The sequence below is a fragment of the Myotis daubentonii genome, chromosome 7, assembly GCF_963259705.1.
Source record: "Myotis daubentonii chromosome 7, mMyoDau2.1, whole genome shotgun sequence".
Classification (NCBI taxonomy): domain Eukaryota; kingdom Metazoa; phylum Chordata; class Mammalia; order Chiroptera; family Vespertilionidae; genus Myotis; species Myotis daubentonii.
The window spans coordinates 72,131,917-72,144,185 of NC_081846.1; the positions used below are offsets into that span (position 1 = coordinate 72,131,917).

Sequence of the window (12,269 nt, forward strand, 5' to 3'; positions counted from 1 at the left end):
CTAAAGGAATTTGTTACCACCATTTGTTGCTTTAAGAAAAGGAGGAAGAATAAGAATAAGAAAAAAATAGTTGAAAAAATAAAATGGCAATATGTAGCTATCAGCAATCACTTTAAATGCAATAAGGTAACTGATTGGATAAGAAAACAAGACCCATGTATATGCTGTCTTCAAGAGACCCACTTCAGAAGAAAAGATACACACAGACTAAAGAGATGGGAAAATATGTTTTGTGCAAATGGAAAGGAAATAAAAGCTGGGGTAGCAATACTTATTTGACAGAATAGACTTTAAAACCAAGGCTATAGTAAGAGACAAAGAAGGACACAACATAATGATAAATGGATCAATCCAACAAGAGGATATGACCCTTGGAAACATTTATGTACTCAACATAGGAGCACATGAATATGTAAAGCAGATTTTGATGGGCATAAAGGGAAAGATTGACAATAATATAGTTATAGTAGGGGATCTTTAACACACATTGACATCAATGGACAGATTTTCCAGACAGAAGATCAATAAAGAGATGGCAACTTTAAATGGCACAATAGATCAAATGGATTTAATTGATATCTTCAGAGCATTCCACTCCAAAGCAGCAGAATATACACATTCTTTTCAAATGCCCATGGAACATTTTCTAGGATACAACACGTTAGGACACAAAACAAGTATCAACAAATTTAAGAAGATTGCAATCACATCAAGCATCCTCTCTGACATAATGCTATGTGTCCCAATTGTGCCCAATTAATTAATTATCTGCCTAGATTTAGTGGGACATACGCAGGTGACCACCAGAGTTAACTTAGGGTTTTTCAAAATGCTGACACGCCAAGCTCAAAAGGTTCGCCATCACTGGTCTAGAGTCTAGTCTAGACAGCTGAGCTGAACCGGAACACATGAACATACAAGACAGAATTAGTATGCAATCACACAAGGTTTGTTTACCTATTCCTAGTGGGTCATAGGCTCCGGCAAAGGCCACCCGGCGATGCACACAGAAAGACAGACGACGAAGACGGAGACAGACAGGCGGCCGCAGTTGGTTCAGGCTCGCACAGTAGAGCAGTCAGTCGGGCTCATCTCACGCAGAGCGACCTGGAGTCCTCCTCTCCCGGGGCAGGAGACACTGAGTGTCAGAAGTCCGGGGTTTTTATGTGGTCGAGTAAACACGTTGGTCCTTATCGGTGGCTGCCAGGCTGAGGCCTTCTGGGCTGGTGTGATAAAGTTCTAAGGGTACAAGTTTGGGCATTCACTCATTTGGGAAAGTACAGAGTTTGTTTATGTCACTTCACACAGTTTACAATATTCAAATTTGAGGGGTGTTATGGCTAATACAATTGTAACTATAACACTATGAAACTTGAAATCAATCACAAGTAGAAAACTGAAATACACACGACATGTTACTGAACAATGCTAACTAACATGTTACTAAACAATGAATGGTTGAACAAGTGTTGTCCAGGGTGTGGAGAAAAGGGAACCCCTGTGCACTGTTGTGGGAATGTAGATTTTTGCAGCCACTGTGGAAGCAGTATGGGGTTACCTCAAAAAATTGAAAATGGAACTGCCTTATTACCCAGCAATTACCCTTCTGGGAAATTACCCGTAGAAACCTGAAACACTAATTCAAAAGAATATATGTACTCCTATGTTCATTGCAGCGTTATTTACAATAGCTAAGATTTGGAAGCAGCCCAAGTGTCCATCAGTAGATGAGTGGATAAAAAAAATATGTGGTACATTTACACAATGGAATAGTACTCTGCCATAAAAGGGAAGAAAAATTTACCCTTTGTGACAGCATGAATGGGCCTGGAGAACATTATGCTGAGAGAAATAAGCCAGTCAAAGATAGACAAGTAACAAGATTTCATTCATATGTGGAACTTAAGAAACAAACTGAACTACCAAGCAAAACAGACACAGACTCATAGATAGAGAGCAGGCAGACAGCTCTGGTGGAAATGGGAGGGTGTGGGGGGGGAGTGGAGGGATTGAGCAAAAAAGAAAAGAGAGAACTCATGAACATGGACAACAGTGTGGTGATTGCAGTGGGGGTGGGGCGGGTTGGAAGAGGGTATAGAGGGGATAAGTAGTAGGAGAAAAAATAAATTCAATTAAAAACAATAAAATAAAAGATTAGAATAATTTCAATAAAATAAAAGATTAGAATAATTTCAGCGTATCTGAATTTGCCCTTCGCACAAAGGAATCTCCCTGCGGTAATGTCTTCAGTCTTGTGATGTAAAGGTAGATTATCATAGTGTTTCAAATGTAAAAATGGATGGAATGATTAGTTCAACTGCCTCTGACATAGGACATTAATTAATATAACAATGCATCTCTCAGGATGAATTAGCTTCTCTCTCAGAAGATAAAATCTAGACTGACAGGGAAGAAACAAACAAGTAAATAAATATGCATATTTGATAAAACAAAGTAGGAGGAGGCAAAGTAGACTATGAATGTCATGATGAGTCTTTATTAATTTGAATGGGAGACGCAATAAAAGCTAGCAATATTTAAAGATTAGGGTTTGTTATGTGAAGAAACTTTTAAAATATACTGTCAAAGCATTTATAGGCATCTACCAAAACTTCCTGTATATTTTTACATGTTTAGAGATTAGATTACTGGAAACCTGTCAAATATGAAAATAAAAAGATTTTTATTTTATTTTATTTAAATTCCTTTTAACTGATTTAGATGTGAGCACCCAGGGCTGAAAGTCGGTTCATGCAGAATCTGTAAGTGTGAAAGTAATAGCTAAGAGTGTTTAATTTTTGAACTGTTTCCATTTGTAGTGCTGATAAATGCAGGCTCATTGGACTGCTCTTTTCAATGTCCCAGCCACTGAAGTCAGGCACTTATGCCAGCATACATTTCTAGGGAACTGATACAGCTCTACTGATTGTACTATGGTGGTAGTAGGATAAAGAGCACTAAATACTTTTATGCTATCAATGTACAGTCACTGCATTAAATGGTACTGAGAGAGTGTGTGCGTACCTGTTTTCCATGGAACAAACAGAGCAGTGAGAGAAGAAAGCCCATTAAATAATGTTGAGATTCTATTACAGCTTACAGTTTACTGTTCACTGATTGGGGCGGGAGGGAGGAGTGTCAGACTGTTTAGGCAATGGATTTCTTTGTTGCAATAAATACAAATAGTAATCTCTGTATAATCCACAGGAGCGTATTTCCAGCCCGTGTTTTTTATACCACTTGCTGTTTTCTTTACTACAATTCTTAGAAAACAGAGAGAAATAATACAAAATATAACTTTCTATGGCTCCTACGTCTAACCTCTAACTCTGTAATTACCTGTTAATAAATAGTTTACATTTCTCTTTGGAATGTTAGGAATCAGCCATGGTTTTCAGCCAGGGCTGGTTTTGCTTACGGGAGGAATCGGCAGATGCCTGTATAGAAAGGGTACAGTTTCCTGCTCAGGGTATCAGAGTCTCAGCAGCCACTTAAAGTACTTAGAATTCAGTTATTAAAATATAATTTCCTTGCCTTTTTTCCCCCTTCTAAAAAAGAACCAGCCAGTGTTAAAAAGTTACTGTTCTTAGGAAGGGTAACATTAGGTCCTAGTGACCTTGATTGCTTATGAGACTAGTAGATCAGACCTATTTTAGCATACCATCTGGCTAAGAAGGGCTTCCTGCAGAATGATATGTGGTTATGTCTGGACGCATGAAGATTTACTATTCAGAGCTTTTATTGGTTTTATGTAGTCCGAAGGTGTGGTGGCTGCACAATTTGTCATTTCACTGAGGCATAACTGAGTGATACTTGATGCCATGATTGTATCTGAGAATCTCTGAGCGAGGCAGGAGCAGAGTAATCCAGAGTGCTTTTCTTCACTCAGTCCCATATGCGTGGTGGAAATTATACTGTGGTAAGTGGGTAAGTGGCGGAGATACAGCTCAGTGCCTGGAAAGAGTACATGTTTGGTAAATATTTGTTGGGTGCCAAAGCAATTTTCTTTCTAAACCTTCAGGAAGTAGAATAAGTGGACTGGGATGTTGAAAAGTCAAATTACTGGAATAGGTACAAAGGACAATGGGGTGTTTTCCTAGTTTTACCCTGCTATTCAGGGCTCATGCTGCCTTCATTGTAGTATTGGAATAAAAAATTGGTTTGGGGAGTTCTGCATAAGCTCCATAAATGTGTGCCCGCGTTACCGAGGCCCTCCTCAGATAAACATGCAGTTCCAGTGATCTTGCTGTGCAAGGGTAGCTGGGAAAGAGCTACCCCTCCTGTATCAGGAAATATTGCCTGAGCCAATATCCTGTAGAAATACCAGAGCTTTGCAACCTGCCTTTGAAATCCTGCCATGGCCAGTGAACAACATATTTCTGTATTTTCTGGAGTATTCCTACCCTACATCTCTGGCCCTTCACTCAGTTAGAAATCACATTTCTTGACAGGATAGGGCAGGAATTTCTGATGGAATTTTCATCACTAAAATGAAACATCACACTTCTTTTTCCTAGTCAAACACTGTTAATGAGTATGCCAGTGTTAAGATATAATATTCTGTGTGGTTTTTACTTCTTTGTTTACTTTTTTTTAAAAATTTTGTTAGAGGAAATCGCTTTCACAGTCTAGCACCTTTCTTGATATCCTAAATCTTTTTTCCAGGAACAAAGTTTCAAGATTGGTAACAGTGAACATAACCATGGTGTCTTATGTATCATAACACCTTTGGTTTTGCTCATAGTCAAAGAAAATATCAGGTACAGAAAAAATACATGTCTTCCATTTTCATTACCACATCACATTTTTAACTGCAATCTAGCTGAGGGCTTCTTTGTTTGGATATGGAGAATTACATGGCCACCTTTATGGGTTCTATATTGACAATCAATAAACTTTTTTTTTTTTTAGAAATGGCACAACAAACTGTAAAATAGCTATTGAATGATTAACTAAATCCTCAATTAGAATGTGTAATAGGTAATATGCTCTACAATTAAATCCCTTCCTTTGTCTTCAAATTGGACAAATATAATGGAAAAATAAACAGAAATGTGGCATACTTAAATTTATAGAAACTATATGGGGTTTAATTTTAAGATGAGGCAAGGATAAATATAACTATAAAACTTTTCTATTGCTTTGTTTGGGGAAAGTAGAAGTATATAGTTATTAAAATATTGAGAGGAGACAGGGTGGAACTTAAAACCTGAGAAAAAGAATAATGTTTTGTTTATTCTAATAAGAAAACAAAAAAGTTTTCAGAGAGCCTTCAAGGCATCCCTGTATCAATTTCAATCAACAAGGTAATAACAGCAGTTAGAGAATTGCCCTTGGCACTCCTCCCTCTAGATTTTATCTTGACCTTGACTTTGATGACTAATATTCTGCATATTCTCCCTAGTCAAGCTGCTTAGAGTCATTTTAATCCTGAGGGGAAAAAAATCCATTGTATTGATTGCATTTTAAAATGTTTAAGCATTTCCCTTTAGCACTAGGACTCACAAAGTCTTCATCTTCCCATACAAGATAATTTTTGCCAAATTATTGTATGAATTATATCTTAATATCTTCAGAAGTTTAGAACAACTTAATTGTCAAATTGCAAAGGGTATATCTAGGAAAGTAGCTAGAAATTTGATATATAATCACCATTGAGTACTTAGAATTAATCGGCCTTTTAAATAATATAATTGAAAACTGAAATCTAAAATATAGGTTGTATATTTACATCCTTTCAGAAAACAAAGAAGTAGATTATATGACCTTAATTATCTATGTCTACATAATTAATTTTATCTATCTACCTTTTTTCTCTTATTCTAAGGATCTGGTTTCATATTTCCCTGAGAAAGTAGAAACAAAAGAGAACTTTCTCACTATAAGCTTAATTAAACCTACCAATTTATTTGAATCTAGAATGAATCCCTCCACCTTCCTGTTATTTGAATCAAAGAACAATTTGACCTTGCTCTTAAGGCCAGTCCTTCAAATGTGCATCAATGTCATCTTCTTTCTCCTGCTCAAGAAGTAGACGTATACAATTGCCTTCTTTATTTCTTGCTCATCAATATATTCTCTTCTCCTGTATCAGTCCTATCAGCATAAAAGCATGTTGTAAAGATGTAAGGAAACAACTTTCTTTAAATCTATATTATTCTCCACTACCACTCCATTTCTCTTTTCCCTTTAAATAAAACCTCACAGATGTGTTGTCTCTTTCTCCATTTCCTCCCCATCTCTCTTGAATGCACTTCAGTGGATCTTACATTCTTACCACCCACCTAACACCTTTATTATCAAGGTTACCAATGACCTCCAATTGCCAGAATACTCAGTTATCAGTTCAAGCAGCACCTTATCTTTGTCTCAAAGCAACATATTCTTGGAGTTTCCTCTTACCTTACAAGACATGTTTTCTCAGTTTATTTTGTTGCATTATTCTCACAGTGCCAGTATTTATTGGCACAATTCAGTGTTCAGTCCTTTGAACATCTCTTACTTGATTGATTTCCTAAGTGCTCTTATCCTGTATCATGCCTTTAAAAATACACACTCTTTCATGGTTTTATAGAACATCTGAGACTGGGACTCCCAGGTTATTATCACCAGCCCTAGCGTCTCTATTGAACACAACACTCACTTGAATATTCAGACCCAACTCAGTATCTACACTGGAATTAATAGAAATATCAAACTCAATGTTTTTCAAACTCTTGGTTTTCTCCCCTTGTAACAATGCTTTTTCAAAGTTTCCCCTCTTGGTAAATGTCATCCCAGTTACCCAATTGTTCAAGCCAAAACATTAGAGTCACCGTTGAATCCATTCTTTCTCATAAACCCTTCATTTCAAACTTTTAAATATATTCTGAATTGAACTACTCTCCCTAAGGAGCAGTCTACATTCCCATTACTTTACTTTTACTTTTCTTTATAGAATTTGTCACTGCCAAATCATATTAAATAGTATTTATTTACTTGTGTATTTTGTGTTCCCCTCACTAAAATATAAGCTCTATGAAAATGGGAGTTTTATTACTTTTGTTAACTGTTATATCTCTAGCATCTACAGCAGTGCCTGGCAGAAGCTAGCCATGCTCAATAAATATTTGTTAAATGAATATGCAAATACTGAGGCAGTATATATATATATATATATATTTCTTTTTAGGAGACAAAATAAATGTGCTTCTTAAGACCTCATGCTTTTAAACAGGGACTACTTTATGAACAGGAGTTATTTAAAGGCAGTTTATAAATGAGCCGATATCTATTACATTTAACTCAGTCATTACAAACTTACAACTTGGAGGGACATATCTAAATTAGGAAAAATGTGTTTATATAGCTAAAGTAGTTCCATCTTGCTAGAATTAGGAAGGTGACTAAGAAATTAAAAATAATGTGAATTGATCATCTCTAGACTATCTGCTAATTCTAATCATTCAATAACCTAAAATTTTGAATGAATTATTCTCCAAAATGTTGAGATTCACTAATAAAGTCCTGCAATAATTGTCATTAAACTTATTTCATTGTCCTGATTAAAAATCACAATGTGTTATTTGTTTCATTTTGCATATTGAAATACATGATAATTTTCACACTGTGGACAAAAAGGGGCCACATGCTAACCTGACTACCGCAGGAAAGGCCTGCATGGTGACTTTGCAAACTCAAAAAGTGAGCCGCTGATTAATATGACATATGTGATAGGAAGTAATCACTTTCTGATCATACAAAGCACAAATACATGTCTCTATAACTGGTAGAAAAACACTGTTTTTTTATGCTGCTGACATAGGAGGGGTGTTGAAGCAGGTGAGGACAACTGTCCTTGTCCAGTATGAATGAATTGATAGCCTAGGAGAGGCTTATTCAAGCCAAGACTTGGTTCTCTAGGTTAGAATACTGACTGTGTGCTTTTTTGTGCTTCAATCTTTTCTATGTGGAAAGTTAATATTTATTACTTCTCAATAAGAATTGATGTAGGTATTTCTTTGGCTGAAGTACATTAGGTAATGTACTTTCTAATGGTCCTTTTGGGGAACTGTCTACTGACTCTAGGGTGGCATCTGATAAGAGTATCACAATTATTCTGGTCTGTCTTTTATCCTCATTACCCAAGTGAATGGTGCTCTTCAGTTGGCATGTGAAAACCTGAGGTAATGATTGCTGCACGCTAGTGATCAGCAGTGGTGCAAGTAGAGACAGATGACTTTTGCCAGGCCTATACCAGCTTTCATCATGAATCAGTGCAAATGTTTATATCCTTAGCCCTTGATGATTTTTATGGGTTCTTATGATTCAGTGATCCCCCTTATCCCATGCTAAGCCTTAAGTTTATTTGTCTACAGAGTAAAACCAACCCTAGCCAGGTTGTCTTGGTGATAGAGTGTCGGCCTTCAATTCCAGTCAAGGGCACATGCCCAAGATGCAGGCTCGATCCCCAGTAGGGGGTGTGCAGGAGGCAGCTGATCATTGATTCTCTCTCATCATTGATGTTTCTATCTTTCTCTCCCTCTCCCTTCCTCTCTACAATCAATAAAACATATTTAAATATATATAATATATATTAAAACCATAGTTAGTAATTAGCATAGACACAGGAATATTATTTCAGTAAAGGACATCACAACTAATATTGTAAATATACTTCCTCCAGTATGTCATTTGAATTTTAAAGTTACCATTATTAAATCAAAACATGAAGCATCTAACTTTTCTTTTGATTGATCTTTTGATTGATTTTCTGTTTACCTGCAGCTTTTAAAATCATAGGTTGATATATTTTGCATTAAAACAATCAACTGATTCACTAGAAAAAAGCACCTATAAAAATCAAATAGATTGATCAATTAAACACTAATGTCAATTAATAATTGGCTGTGTTGATCCTTAATTCATTTTTATCTCAGTTTCTCAGGAATTTCAGCGTTCCTTCATATTCCAATCTCTCCAAATAATGTTTACAACATATTTAAATTTACTGACTAGTAGCCAATTAAGAAATGATTGTCTACATCTGGACTTCTCAGAAAGCTTGGTAGCAAAGAAGATTTCTTTAAATAATGGTTCATTTTTTAAGGAGAGGCAACTTCACTAAAGGTCATTGCAATTATCAAGTGAAGAAAATAAGCTCTGACATTAATGTCAGTATATCTTTGCTAAACTGATAGCACAGCCATCTAAGAACCCTTCTTAACATGAGAAATCTATTGAACTAACAGGTTTCAAAAGTGCCACTGTCAACTGGGGGCGGGGAGGGGGAAGGAGGGGGCAAACAAACAAGCAGAGCCAGGAGTGTTGAATAAAGACTAACTCTGGACTTCCAAATTTAGGAACTGTCAAGGGCAACTATTATGTGGTTCAAAATGATGTTAAGAGATTAGGAGAGAAGCCAACTGGCTAACCAAGCTCAGATGGAGTCCCTTGACAAGGGTATGCTAAGCAATGATAATTCAGAATTTTACCATTGCTTCTGAGAGAACTCTTTATTGGCTATGATCTTAACATTATTGAGACTTCTTTTTTGTTGGCTTATACTAGGCTGTCCAGAACAAGTCTATTTTCTCCATGAGAAAGAGACTGTTGGGCTAACCATTTTATAATCTCATTGAGCTTTTTTGCTGTTATTTTTTTTTCCTTTGTTGCTTTTATAAAGTCAAAACCTTTCATTATCTTTCTGAAGGCAGAGAAAAATTCTATGGCTTGATTGAGAGAATTGTTTAGGGAGGTAAAAATTCAAATACTCACGTTTTGGCTATTTTTTTTTCTATCTTTACATTTCTCAGTGTGAGTTTCTTGAAAGATCAAATGATATTTATGAAATTTTCTGAATATCCCACCTTTCTCTGGGTCCCATTCATAGGTTAAGAAACCAAATTATTTTGTAACATGTCACAGAATGTTTCTAAATAATTTTACTGGGCAAGAGTTTCACGTGTCTTTTTCATTTATTCAGAAATGACCACTGGGTTCCAAGCTTTATCAAAATTCTAGAGCCACATCAGCAAAAGTAGGAAAACAATGAATCAGAAAAAATAAATAAGATACTTATATTTGACTAGGGGCCCGGTGCACGAAATTCGTGCACTGGGTGTGTGTGTAGGGGGGAGTGTCCCTCAGCCCAGCCTGCCCCCTCTCACATACTGGGAGCCCTCAGGCGTTGACCCCCATCACCCTCCAATCCCAGGATTGGCCCCTTGCCCAGGCCTGATGCCTCTGGCCTAGGCGTCCGGCTCGGGCAGCGGGGACCTGCAGTGGCAGCGGGGGGCGCCACGATCGCGCGGGCTCCGCCCCTGCCCCTGCAGGATGCCTCTGGCCTAGGCGTCCGGCCCGGGCAGTGGGGACCCACAGCTGCAGTGGCCCCGCGATTGTGGGCTTCGCTTTAGGCCCAGGCAAGGGGCCCCTAGCTCCTGGGACTGCCAGCTTTGACCGTGCCCAGCTCCCATCGCTGGCTCCACCCCTACTTCCTGCTATCACTGGCCAGGGTGGAAAAGGCACCTGATTCTCCGATCATGGCTGGGGGGCAGGGCAAAGGTGGCCCCAGGGCCGCCTTTGCCCTGCCCCCCAGCTCTTAGCTCCCCGCTGGGTTTCCGATCACTGTCAGTGGCAGGGGGCTTCTTCCTGCTTTCCCTTTCACCTCCCTGCATTGTGCCTACATATGCAAATTAACCGTCATCTTGTTGGCAGTTAATTTGCATATAGCCCTGATTAGCCAATGAAAAGGGTATCATCGTACGCCAATTACCATTTTTCTCTTTTATTAGTGTTGATGATAAGTGAAAAATAATGCAAGAAATGGAGATATAGTGGCTTGCAATTTGTATGAGCTAGAGATACCCTCACCAGAAAGGTGACATTCAAATAATGCCTAAAAGGAGGTGAGCAAGTTGGCCATATATCAGGGATGATAATTCCAGGAAGAATAAAGAGCCTCTGATTGAGCAGCTTACCTGGCTTGACCGAAAAGGGGCAAGTAAGAAGTGCACCATGTCTGAAATGAGATGCAGGAGGAGAAGAGTAGTTAGGAGATGAAGGAAATTAGTTGATTAAATCAGGTAAGGCTGTAAACACCAGGACACAGGTTTTGACTTTTACTCTGATTGTAATGAGAGCCTCTTGGAAATGGGCAGAAGATTGACTTGGTCTGCCTTATTATTATAAAGGTAAAATAACTCCAACTGCCATATTGAGAGAGACTAAAGAAGAGGAGGGGATAGATGGAAGTGACAAAACCAGTTAGAAGTCAATTGAAATGATCTAGGTAAGAGATGATGGTTGCTTGGGGCAGGATGGTAGTAGTAGTCACTGTGAAATGGTGGGATTCCTGATAAGTTTGACATCTGAGTCAAAGAGATTTTAATGATACATTGGATATAGGATAGGAAAAAAGAGGAGTTGAAGATGTTCAAAGTTTTTTTGTACCTTTATAATATAACTAGAGGCCTGATGCACGAAATTTGTGCAAGGGGCTCAGCCCTCGCAGCCCTAGTCGGCCCTCACAGCCATGGCTGGCCCTCACAGACCCGGCTTCGTCCGGAAGGATGTCCAGAAGGTCATTTGGCTATTCGATCTAATTAGCATATTAGGTCTTTATTATATAGGATTGTACTGCTAAACAATTTTTAGTGGTTTTTCTTTTGTCTTTTTTTTTTTAATTCTCATCCGAGGTTATGTTTATTGATTTTTTTATTTTGTTTTTTAAGAGAGAGGAAAAAGGAGAGTGAGAAACATCAATTGTATGCCTCTTGTACTTGCCCAAACCAAGACCTAAACTGCAACCTAAGTATGTGTCCTGACTGGGAATGGAACCCATTACCTCTTGATGTACAGGTTGACACTCCAACCAACTGAACTACACTGGCCAGGGCTAGCCAAACACTTTCAACACTAATTTTATATGAGGCTAGAAGCCCAGTGCATGAAATTGGTGCACTCGGGGAAGGGGGTATCCCTCAGCCTGGCCTATGCCCTCTCGCAGACCAGGAGCCCTCAGAATATGTCCGACTGCCATAGAGGCAGGAGAGGCTCCCGCCACAGCCACTGCACTCGCCAGCCATGATCCTGGCTTCTGGCTGAGTGGCACTCCCCCATGGGAGCACACTGACCACTGGGGGCAGCTCCTGCATTGAGCATCTGCTGCCTGGTGGTCAGTGTGCATCATAGTGACCGGTCGTTCCACCATTCGATCGATTTGCATGTTAGCCTTTTATTATATAGGATTTTAGTGTTACCTTCAAATATTAAAGGTATTGAAATTCTGG

At 38.4% G+C, this 12,269-nt stretch overlaps 1 protein-coding gene across 1 annotated transcript in view; it reads left to right on the forward strand.

Moving 5' to 3' along the window:
- Positions 1–1,000: 1,000 nt before the first annotated feature.
- The window catches only part of LRP1B (LDL receptor related protein 1B), a 924,684-nt gene continuing 913,415 nt past the window's right edge, over positions 1,001–12,269 (forward strand). Inside the window, exon 1 of the mRNA XM_059704885.1 lies at positions 1,001–1,226. Within this exon, the coding sequence (XP_059560868.1) occupies positions 1,001–1,226 (226 nt within the window). The remainder of the gene's footprint in view (positions 1,227–12,269) is intronic.